General features: G+C 38.1%; 1 protein-coding gene across 2 annotated transcripts in view; it reads left to right on the top strand.

Moving 5' to 3' along the window:
- Positions 1-12,632, top strand: part of cpne5a (copine Va) — a 103,488-nt gene that overhangs the window by 70,230 nt on the left and 20,626 nt on the right. For both annotated transcript variants that reach the window (XM_033969968.2, XM_033969967.2), the window contains 2 exons: positions 2,748-2,801; positions 4,367-4,428. In XM_033969968.2, the coding sequence (XP_033825859.1) occupies positions 2,748-2,801; positions 4,367-4,428 (116 nt within the window). The remainder of the gene's footprint in view (positions 1-2,747; positions 2,802-4,366; positions 4,429-12,632) is intronic.

Raw genomic sequence — 12,632 nt, 5'->3', positions numbered from 1 at the left:
ATGTGATTTGAAGGGTTACTTTTACCATGTTCCTAGAAACAGCCTGATTAAAGTTTTCGAGTTCAGGCTTTGGCTTTGAGCGAACAAGAATAAATACACAAAATCCATAATAAATTGATTCGTAATAAATGTGTGGTGGCACAGTCAGACCTCAAATCAATGCAACTTTTTGGATTGCTTTGAACCAAAACATGCACAATAGGTAACATCCTCCAGGTTAGGTAATCCTGACGAAGCTTTGCTCACTGCTCCTGACAGGATGGGTCAAATGCAGAAGACAAATTTCCCTATGGGTTAACCTACGTGCTTCAATATGTGGCCCTTGATGAAAACGGTTTGGACATGGGGGTATTATAATATATAGAACACATTTAAACTCCAACCCTCCAATCACTATGCAAATTAGTGTGAGCGAAGCGAGAGGCACTCAAAAGATCTTAACATTTTACATATAATACTCGAAAAGAATATACCCAGGCTTTTGCAAAAACCCAATTTCCTTCAGCGAACACCGCGCCAGACTTTTGACACTTTTTAACTCTACTAGTTCTACCTTTGAGATTCTTCACCTCAGAAGCCGTACTGTGTGAGATGTTATCAAGTCCAGATTTTATCCAGCCCATTGAATCATACAAGTTGTGAAGTTGGTCTTTTCACTCAAATATCAGACCTGTCCTGAAATCACCGCCTGCCCGTTCTAGACTGTAGGAACAAACCCTCGAAGTGTAATCTAATAGAAGCCGGTTCATTATGACCCGCTCTTGGCCTGATATGGCTCTTGTTATTGCGCTTTGAAAACTGTTTAATTAAGTTTAATAAGACCCATATTGTGGCTTTTCAATGGATATTACATAATGACAAATTGCTGTAAGCTGCTATACCATACAGCGGCAGACTTACTGATTGGAATGGGACAAATCGTTCTTACATAGCAATCAAAACGTATTAGTATAATAAAAATAAAAAATAAAATTCACTTTTTTTTTTTCCCCAGTCATAGAATTGCCCTTTGAAGCCATGACCTTAAGACCAAAACAATGCGATTTCACCTTTTAGTACTAATATTTGATCCAAAACATTGTGAATAGGTCATAGCCTGTGCCGTTGGAGTATCTCGATATCTCGGCGGAGCCAATCTGACGTGCTCTCGGCCCACACAAACATTAGCAGTGTGAGGAGCAGTGACAGGCGGCTAATGCTAACATGCTCTGGTGTAATTGAGGGTGATGTGCGTGTGACGTAGTCTGACAGTCATAGTGTAACAAGCGTAGAGTGTGTTGGAGGATATGAAAATATGTGGGCAGGAGGTGATAGGAGGAAGAGTACATGTCAAAGCTTTTATGCGCTGGTAGTATTTGAGAGTATCCCTTTAGGCGTCTGCTTCAAAGATACATGGATTTATTTTGGTGCATATATTCAGTGTTGGGAAAAGTACTCAGTTTTGTTATGTAAGTAAAAGTACAGATACCAGAACAAAGAAATACTCAAGTAAAAGTATCACATGAAAAATTAACTTAAGTAAAAGTATTAAACTACTCATTTAAATATGTACTTAAAGAGTAAAACATAAAAGTATTTTGCTCAGTTTGAGGTTTAATAATGCGTCAAATGTAGTGAATTTGATGAATTTTGTTCCACAGAAACAAGTGAATCTTTTTTATTCTAGCTGTTTTTCTTTTTGTTTGCTCAAACTACAAATGTGCTAAAGAAGAAGCCTTTTCAACAGGTCTCAAACAATAAAAAAATACTTTTCAGTCTAGTTAAAACATTTTGTGAAGTAGAAAGTACAGATACCTTCTCTCATTTCTGGTAAAAGTTAAAAGTATCCACTTAAAAATCTACTGAAGTAAAGTACAGATACCTAAGTACAGTATTTTACTACATTTACTTTGTTACTTTCCACCACTGCATATACTACACATGTGTCTCATCTTCATAAAGTCCACAAACTCATTTAAAACATGTTGGGAACTCAGAAATAATAAAATGTACTAAGAGTATTTACAATTCCGACTCTGGGTTAAACATGCAGGGTTCAAAACTGTTTCATAGCCATTTCTCACAATTAAAAAGAGGAAGTCAATGCATAAGACCTATATTAGATAAACATTGCAGTTTACCGTGAATAAAATGTAAAATAATGATGTTATAGGTTACAGTAATAAATGCCAGAAAAATGCTAATGTTCTATCTATGAATGAGCCCATTTTTCAGCACCAGATGTAGATATAGTGTAGTTTATTGCATCATCAAAGTTTTGAAATACATTTTGCAGACCGTTGTGTTCCTTTTGGCAGCTGCTGGATACACCTGAGTTAATCTTCATGCACCTGAATATGTTTTTTCCACTTTTTTCTCTTATCACTTTCACCTTTTAACCTGCCTCTATTACAAGACACACTATAAAATTCATAATTTTTATCTGCCAATATTCACAAACAAATCTAGATAAGAACATGTTCCCAAATGGCCTGAAGCTTACAATGCACAGAGAATGCACAGAGCTGGGTTTGAGCCTCCAAGTGAATCAAAATGGCTTTATATAATCCTGGTTACGCTTCCAGGCATGATCAATGCTATCTCATTCACACCTACTATACTCCTCATATTGGATTCAGGCTGTATGCCCCATTACACTTACAGACAGAGCTGGGAGGACAACGATGTGGTTATTACTTGCCTGTGGGGTGCAAAAAGCAGAAAGTATGCACAAGTTAAATGTTTTTTTATTACTGTTTCTATTATAGGTGGTCAATGCCAAGAAGAAACTCAAGAAGAAGAGATATATAAACTCAGGAACGGTAAGGATTTGACCATAGCCAACAGCAGATAGAATATTATGTGAAGCTATCAGTATGGAACGTGGTTAGTAAAGAGATGTCAGACTGAGATATTTTGGCCATTTACAGGGAATGGAAAGTGGATATACAGCTATGATGAGGTTAGAGGACACACAGGACTAAAGAGGAGACTTATGAATGCTGTGAAAGACGGCATTAAGTTAGTGTAAGAGAAGGACTTATGGTAAAGTTCTAAGGTTAAATAGAGCAGATGATTAGGAGCTCAGTTGGTAGAGTGTTTGTCCGCTGATTTGAAGGTTGGTGGTTAGAATCCCGCTCTCGGCATAAACATCATTAGTTGATGTAAAGCGCCTTGATGGTGGAAAAGCGCTAGATAAAAACGTGTGACCATGATGGCAGATAACACTATCGACATGTAACTGTAACTAAACGCGTGTACTCATGCATATTTGAGCAGTTAAAAGTGCACTATGTATCTTTTCTGTTGGACGGTCTTATCTCCATGGAAATGTTATTGCTTTGCTCAGAATGTTCCACAGTACAGCAGTTTTTCTGGGTATTTTTGAGCAATAAACAACACAACAACAATATATTCAAGGTAGATTAGGTTAATGCTATACTATAGAACATTCCAGGCACATATTAACATCACCATGGATATGTTATTGCATTGCTCGGAATGTTCCACAGTACAGCATTAAGCTTTCTTCATAATCTGTGGAGAGGCAATCAACCTATTTATAAGAATATATGTTTTTTTCCATATTTTTTAGCAATAAACAACACAACAACAATATATGCAAGATAGATTAGTTTAATACTACACTATAGAACATTCCAGGCAAGCATTAACATCGCCATGGAGACGTTATTGCATTGCTTGTAATGTTCCACACTGGTCAACAAGAATGTATGTTTTTCAAGGTATTTCTGAACACCTATCATTAAATGTATGCAAGATAGATTAGTTTAATACCATACCATAGAACATTCCAGGCAAGCATTAACATCGCCATGGTGATGAGCAGGTGGCATACTTTCTCACCAGTAAAGTTACATAGAGCATCCCTCCTGACACTCCCTGTCTGCCGTGATGCATGGGTCTAATAAATCTAAGAGCTCTAATGTTTTTCAAAGTTTTCCCACACATCTAGCCTCCGTCCACCTATACTAAGGCCGGATCAGTACATTTGTAAAACATTTCCGTTGTATTAAATGAGGCGAGGTCCATCTTAAAGACAGCTATTAGGGCGCTATCAGTGAGTTGACGTGGCAATGTTTATAAACTACGCATATTATCCCGTCTTGTTCACTGCTTTGGCTGCTCCTGCTGATCCTAGTGGCAGTGTAATTAAAATCTGTGGCCAGTTATCCATCAACGCTCCCAGACATGAGCTTGGTTCTCTGCTGATGGCTCCTCTGTGATGCTAATGCTAATATGCAGCCTGCGCAAAGATAAGTTATTTAGCGGGCGGTTAGTGCTGAGGTCAGTTGGTAATTTGGGAGCACTGGCATGGCTTAATTACAAAGCTAAAGATGATTTGTTTGGGCTCCTCTCCCCTCAGGTGTCCTTGTTGTCATTCAACGTGGAGTCGGATCACACTTTCCTGGATTATATCAAAGGAGGGTGAGTGAACTTTCTATTTGCTGTAGTTGCTAAGTGCTAACCCTTTCTGCCCTTACATCAACACCGAGCCAACGTCAATGTTTCGATTTTAAAATTTCAATATTTGGCATAGGCCTCATAAAGCAGACTGCAGTGGAAAATATTATTAGACGCTGCTCTAGAATGATCCTGTCAGGTCCTCGCCGTTTAAGACTAGACTGAAAACCCACCTCTCCTCCCTGGCATTTAATACTATCATAAACAGGATATCTTAGTGATTTATGGTACTTTTCCTATGTATCGTATTACCAGTATATTTGTTGTTTGTTGCACTTTGGGCAGCTGAATGTGTTTTTAAATGTGCAATATAAATTAAATTAATTGAATTGAATCTACAAGCAAACAACAAAATTTGTTTTACAGATAACGGTAACTATTTTATGTAATGGTTTATCAAATTTCCTGATAGAGCTAGTTTCATTCTCAAAAATGTATGTTACTTGGATTTGTTTATGTATTTATTTATTCATTTATTTATCAGGGACAGTGCATAGTAACGAAGATGTCTGAAAATGTGCCAGAAAGGCTCTTTTTCATCTGTAATCCCCTGCCTGATGTCGGCCTCTCTATGAATGACATTACATATACATTACATGCCAGCAGACCTAATGATGTAGTTACAAAATAAGTTTCTCGATCACGTTGTGCATAATTTAACAGATGCTGAAAATTTGTGCAATTAAATTAATTTGGCTTATATTATGTGACTGATCAATCTAACACTTTTCTGATTTAAATGATCTGCATTGCTATAATTAGTGCAAGATGGTGCATTTGCCTAAACCATCATAACACATCACAGTATATAGATTTGTATTATACTTATTTTGTTTTAACAGTGTTCAAGATGATTCTGTTGATTTTGAAGAAAAAATAACTTCAGCCCAAATATTGAACCTTATATTTTAGGGCATTTTGGGGTTGAATCCACAAATTGGTCATGTTAATCTTTTTGCAGACAGAGAAGACATTAAAAGCTTTCTGCCAGTTTTGGTTTTATTTGAATATAGAAATTTGACCAGGCCTCCACCTCATAAAATCACAAACACAACCTATTTGGGATAATTTGATGCCAAAGTAAATGAGGAGCAATGCCATAAGCAGTTACCCCAGTAGTGTGTGTTTGTCTATACTGTATGTGTGTGTGTCTGCGTGTGTGCGTGTGTGTGTGTGCTGCTGTGAGCTTGGCAGTAGCTCCGATGTTTCTGTTGGCACTTCCTGATTATCATTAAAGAGGATTTTCATGACTGTTCCACTGGAGATTTCACTACACTGTTGTCCAACCATCTGACAAAACAAGGCAGTGACAGCTTATTGGTGTATTCAAAGATACTGCTGCTCAAAACTCAAAATTCTCTTTGAAATAGCATTTTTGTGAGACTGATTTTGATCCAATTTAGAAAGACATGATTAAAATGCCTCCTGATGAGATGCGCCATGTGTTACTATTGAATAAATGTATGCAGTTGTTATTTGATCTTCACTGTATAAAATGTCTTATGGAAGCAGCAGTGCGGAAAAAATTTAAATAAACCAGATTACAGATTAAAATATACACATTAACACACACACATATACACATACGCCTTAAAAACATCTCATTGGTTATATATTTTTTTGGCAATATCACCAAATTCACACTATATTGGAGGAAAAAATAAAACGTGTATATCAACCTTACAAGTTTACTTTTGTATAAACACATCCAAGCAAACACAAAGTACCAGTGTGACCAGTGTAAACAGGGCTGCAGCAGTGGCTTTATAAACATTGACCATCCCTGGTGTTCGGGTGTAGAATGAGCTGGTGCAGGGGGGGTAGAGTGCTGAGATTGTCCATTAGTAGTTCAATAGTGTGATGACCTGAGGGAAATACTGTGACACTGCTGTGATAGTGGACCAGATGGGGATGGGAGGACTGTGCCCCCCTCCCTCGCCCCGTACTGTCCCCAATAAGACTCAGCTTGGACTTCACCCAGTGGTTCGTGTCTGGGATCCTGTCGTGATGGTAAACATGCTCAAGACACAGCCCAGGAATCATGCTGCTTTGAGATTTAAGTCCAATATATTTGTTGTAGGCAGTGCCCATGGATACGGGCCTTGACTCGACAAAGTGGGGCTGGTGGAAACAGGTGGAAATGAGTCTTTAGAGCACCTTTAAAAGTCTGATCTTTGTTATAATGTTGTTTCCTCATCACAAACATACCTGGAGTTGTGTTTTGTTTCATTCATGCGCAAACAAGTCCTGCATATTTAGGCTGAGTTCTTCTCTCAAACAGAAAACACTCTGTTCCACCTTGTGATGTCATGCTCCACTGTTGGACATATACACTTTCGCTAGGATAATTTCAGCTAATCTCTACTGAACTAAAGGTAAAAGGTAGCCGTTAACATGAAAACTACCTTCTCATGACATCACAAGGTGGAGCAGAGCACGTTGAGCTTTGGATTGATAATAAAGAGTTACTCAAAAATGTGTGAATGAAACAAAACGCAACTGTTTTTGATGAGGTAACAACATTTTAACATAGTTTGCAGCTCACAAGAGTCAGTTTTGTGTAATATTAGACCTTTAAGCTGTTGCAGACAAACATTTTGGGCTGGGCTGTTTTTCGTATACACAGAAAATAAACTATGTGTGTACTCGTGTAAATGTGTAACCTGTAGATATAGTTTTCCAATTGTTTCTGGTGTTAAGACGCCAACTATGAACTCTCAGCAGCAGAGCAGGCTATTTGTGGTTCAATTTCAAACGTGCTCTGTTCCCTTCCTACTTTAATAAGAGTTTAGTCAGGAGAGCCATGCCATCTCTGCAAGTAATCAACAGAAACACAGTTAGAAAATGACTCATTCAAGTTTTAATACCGTAAGATTGAAACCAGCTCTGGCTCATCTTACAAGCACATGTCAATTACCCTCACATTGTTGTTGTCAGTTTTCCTTCGAAAGTCTCTCCCTGCAGTATTTTTCTTTTATCGGTGTCCACAAGTCGAGTGCGAGTGAATATGAATGAGCGCGATGAAATATGGAGGAGATGTGAGGGCTTAACGAAGGGCGGACAACCTGCTACATAGAGACGTGTTTCTCAGTGGATCAGAGCCTGCCCTGGTTTAGACCTGTCCCAGTTCTGTCCCACAGCTCAAATGGAGTCACAAGTGGACACTGCTACCCTAGTGTACCATATGTGTTTTGCTAAAACTCCTCCCCCTCCCATTGGGTCTCATTTGACAAGAATTATGGAGCACCACAGACTGACGGCAACCTTCAACAAGAAGTAAAAATTCACCTAGTTGTTTTTTGTTTATAAGGATACAAGGTTGGGTTTGAATTATTCATTAATTTTGTCCTGGTAATAACTTTAATATTCAACAAACCCAGATAAACACTTTGCAAACTTGTGTAACCTCATTAGATTCATTAAATGTGCTGACAGTTGCAGTGCATTTGACTTGTGGTGACTGCTCTACAGTGTTTTCTTGGCCCACTTAAAAGAATTGAGGTTATGAGGTTTTTTGAGCAAGATTGTCTAAAACATAAAGCTTTTTATTTTATAATTGCCCCCCTGTTGTTGAAAGTATACATTCAATTAGGGCAGTGCGGTGATTGGCATTTTAATTGAGTTTAAGATTGAGAGATATAATAGAGATTGGCATTCAGTCATTTTAAATTGTCAAAGTCTAAAGTTGATCTTGTGGCAGTGAAAGCATGCAGCCTGGAGAAGAGTTTAGACTTAGGAGGGAGATATTTGGCAAAGTTTGGTGTAAAATGGCAAGATTAAATGTCATCGTTATGTTTGTACTTCTTTATCTAGCTACCCATCTATAAATACCATCATCAGTCGTCATTATGTTCTCTTGTGTTTTCTATTTTTCCCTGAATCCATACAGTAATGTTTGTCGTTACCACAGACTGTTTAATAAAGTGGATTAAGTGAGTGTGACATCACCCCGTAGCGTTTAGCTCCAGTCAAATGAAGCTCGTCGAGGCTAGCGGTTATAAGAGGAAATTTGGAGCAGACTTCCATATTTGCAATTCCGACCACGAGTATCATACCAACCAAAGAGCCAATCCGGAGCGAGGCTGTTGAAGCTAACACCCTTTCCCACCTGCACCGCTGATTTAACAGGGAGTGGGCACTTGGCAACGCTGTCAATCAAACCTGTTGCTAAGGCGACAAAAAGCAGGTTTATGTAGAGCGGGTTAATACGAACATTTTAAGACCAAAATGACAAGCCTGACAATAAGCAGTTACAGAGAGAGCGGCAATGGTTTTTCAATATAATGTGAATTAGAGCCAGAGTCGGTTACGCCGGGAGTGCGTCCATTCTCTCTTCAGATTTGGAACGCAGTGACAAGCAGATTAGCTATGTCCATTTATATCCATTTATATATACAGTCTATGGTTGTAACACATCTTTCCTGTCCTTAGCATTGGTTGTAGTTGTAGTTTGTGGCCCTATATCTGTCATGTGATTAACTATTTAGCCATTATAATACTGCGTTCCATCATGAACTACCGAAACTACCTTACAGCTGTTTAACCTTTGTACTTTAACTGTAACTTTAACTGTATCATTCGGTTTGTTAAAGCTGACGCGAAGAGGTGATCTATTAGACGGTGTGAAGGAAAGTGTAGTTTGGCCATGTGACATCCCTCCAGGTTTAAACTTGTAATACACGGAAGCCGAATGATAAAACAGGCAGTGCCATCATTATTCTACAGAGGTGTTTTACAGAAGAGCGTAGTGGCTCTGCTCCTCAAGTGCTGAAAGAACAAAGCGTTTCCCTGGACGTTTCTATGGAGAAGATGTCAGACTAAAATGTACAAGTGTAAAAGCATTCGCAAGCCTCCCCATTGATGCAAAGTTATGAAAGAGAAGTAATATGTTTGATATGGATCTGCTCATTGTCTGATCAAAAGATGAAACACTATTTGTTGTTTTCACATGAATTTCTAAAATAGAGCAGCTGGGTTCATTTTTTTTCATTAGTTTTTTCAATTAATAACAGAAAGTGGACAAGTTCACCCCCAATAGGTTACTACACCCTCCAAATTAATTAAAATAACCCTTTAAAAGTTTCAGTGCTTTTATAAAAAAAAAAATGTTAAAAGCCTGCTCCAGTTTTGAGAGTTTTTGAGAGAAGCACATCAGGAACTATTATAGTAAAAAGGAAATTTGAAATAGTAAAATGCGTGCTCCAGCATTTCCTGCGGTGCTCTCTGGGGCATTTAAAGCTCATTCTGGTACATTGAGAGCACTACATCTTATATTACATTTGGTTTATATATTTTTTTCTAACCCAGTGGAGTATGTTGAATGTAATTGCCAGTGATTTATTACTGTAAATATTGTACAGACATGGGATTCGTCGCAACATTAAACATAATAGTTGAGTTGCTTTAAATGAGTTTACTATTACTTTAAACTACATGGGGAAAACTGGGGTATAGAGTGTAACAAATCAGTTTGAATAAATACGCTTGCTTTGCCAACCAAAGCTAATAAAATGAAGACCATATTTCATAGAGAGTCTCGTGATCAGTTAAGTTGTCTAACGGATGTCTGAAAGATGAATGCACCAACACTTGTCATTGTTGTGAAATGCTTCTTAATCAAGTCACCATCTGCTCACTGTCCCTGGTTTCATTAAGTCCGGATCCCTCATTACATGGGCAAAGTTACACACGGAAGACATACGAAAAGGATCTATTCAAACCATAGGCTCTTTATATAAATGGACATAGCTAATCTGCTAGCCGCCGTGTTCGAAATAAGAAGTGAGCATGGACGCGCTTCCGGCTCCATCGACTCTGGCTCCAATTCACTTTTGCTTCTCTCTGTAACTTAAAACCTTTGCATTAACCCTCTCTACGTGATCCTGTTGTTTTTATTTCACTTTTATGTCTGTAAATTTCTAAATTTTAAACAGCATGTAAAAAAAAAATCATATATAATTAAATTAAATCTGTCAAACTTCAAACATATAAGACCTTATCTGACGACAGAATCAGCCAAGGCGTATATGCATGCCATGATATTCAGTCACATATCTTAGTGCTATACCACATGGTCTCATACACCAGAGGCCATCCTGAAACCCCTAAAGTCCCTCTTCAAAAAGCCTCTACAGTATCATTATTGTAATATCTTAAGTATAATATTTTGGACCTTGAAAGTTACCAGGTATTTATGGATGCTTGCCTTATTTTTAAAGTTTTAAATGGACTTGCTCCTCCACCATTAATGTAGTTTATAAGTAAAAAAAAACAACTACTGACCGAGTTAGCACGAGAGCATTGACCAGAGGAGACTAACATACAAAGACGCAGGACCAAATTTGGCCAAATGGTGACATCTGTCAGAGGATCACAGTCATGGAACGCATTACCTGCCTGTGTCAGGAACTGTGGGTCCTTTTCAACCTTCAAGAACACTCTGAAACATTGGTTGAAAAATAATCAAACATGCTCACACAGGTAGATTATCTTCTTTTGGGGGACTCTTAAACTCAAAGAATGGTCTATTGTGGTTAACATGCCGTCATGTCTATGTGCACTTTTGTCTCGTCTGTGTGTTTCTTTAAATGTTCTCTGTTTCTGACCTGCCTTAGGACAACAGATGTAAACTAGCGATTGTGCTAATTCCGGCATATTTACATTGATGCTGTTTGTTGACATGTTGATTAATATGCACTGTCCTAATTAAATAAAAAAAATAAAAAAAATAAATAAATAAATAAATAAAAATAAATCAAGATATGAACATTAATAACGGACAAATCAGGTGCGTTCTTTACCCAAGGTCACTCCCGGTAGCGTTAGCAACAGGTTTGATTGACAGTGTTGCCGAGCGCTCCCCCCCGTTAAACCAGCTGTCTAGTCTCGATGAGTTTCATTTGAAAAGATGACGTTAGCCCGCTTCTTTATACAGTTTATGATTCAAACACTACTTGAATCAGCACTGAAACTGTACTATTGAAGCTTATGTTTGAGTCGGTATATTCAAAAGTTTCTCATTAATTACAGTATTAACATTCACCGCGTAACAAGCTAATTAAAACCACGTGCCATATGCTTCTGTCATATGTTTCTATACCTTACCTTCAACACCCTCTGCATAGCTGTTGGCGTCACTTTTATAAATCTATAGAAACTGTGAGACTTTCTGCACCGCTAGCATCATTGACAATGCCGCAGCCGGGCTAACCAGACGGATTTGTCAAAGTAATGCATACATATTACCTCGCCCACATTGGATGGCACAATCATAATAAATAACCAAATTTCCAGGCGTGGTATTGCATTAACAGCAAAATGGTTTATACATATGCAGAAAGAAAATAGAAGGGTGAGGGAAACAAAATTACTCATGCTTACGTTCAAAGTACACAACACAAAATACGCAAAGGAGATTAAGAATAAACCAGAAGCAATGAAATCCAATATGTTGTTTGTGGGATTTAGCACATCTGAAACAGCAGTTCTTGCATTGCTGGATATGTGCTGTCTCCTGTGGCCAGCCGTTAAGATGGGTCAGGTTTATTTGTACAGCCTTAATAAGAGTTTCTGCCTCAGAGGGATCCTGCACCCACTGAACAAAAGTAACCCATCACCCTTATTTCAGGAAAGAAGGAGAAATCCTCAAACTGCAGCTCATTAGAAAGAAGGCCATGCTCCCGGTGGGACGGGTAAACTCATGAAAGGGGGCGGGAGACCAATTAGTTTAATATGTGTTTGAGAGTTAAAATAAGACATGTGGTGGTAAATATATGAAGATAATCCTTGGAAATACACAATAATCACTTTCAGAAGTACATGTTAGCACAGGGTCAAGGTGGTGTACTTTTGGTACCTGTTCAAACTCTGGTAAATGGTCAAGAAACGGGATTACATCAGGAAGGCGAACAGAAAATGTAAGTAAGAAGTTCAAATTAATCTTCCAAATTTTTTTCCTGTTCTTGACTTTAAAACTTCTGAGAAAACATCCAGCTTGACACTATTTCTGTTATTTTGGCAGCATCCATATCTTTTCTAACTAGGTCGAGCAGAAAAAGTCCAAAATGCTGATCAAGTTTTGTCTGAGGCAAATCTATATTGAAGTTCCTGATTGGTGCTGGGGTACAAAAGCCAAATCTGTAGTAACTATTTCATACCACAGTGAACTA

Source organism: Periophthalmus magnuspinnatus, chromosome 7 (assembly GCF_009829125.3).
Source record: "Periophthalmus magnuspinnatus isolate fPerMag1 chromosome 7, fPerMag1.2.pri, whole genome shotgun sequence".
NCBI classification, from domain to species: domain Eukaryota; kingdom Metazoa; phylum Chordata; class Actinopteri; order Gobiiformes; family Gobiidae; genus Periophthalmus; species Periophthalmus magnuspinnatus.
The sequence above is the reverse complement of the archived record's forward strand: the minus strand, read 5'-3'. Positions and strand labels throughout refer to the sequence as shown.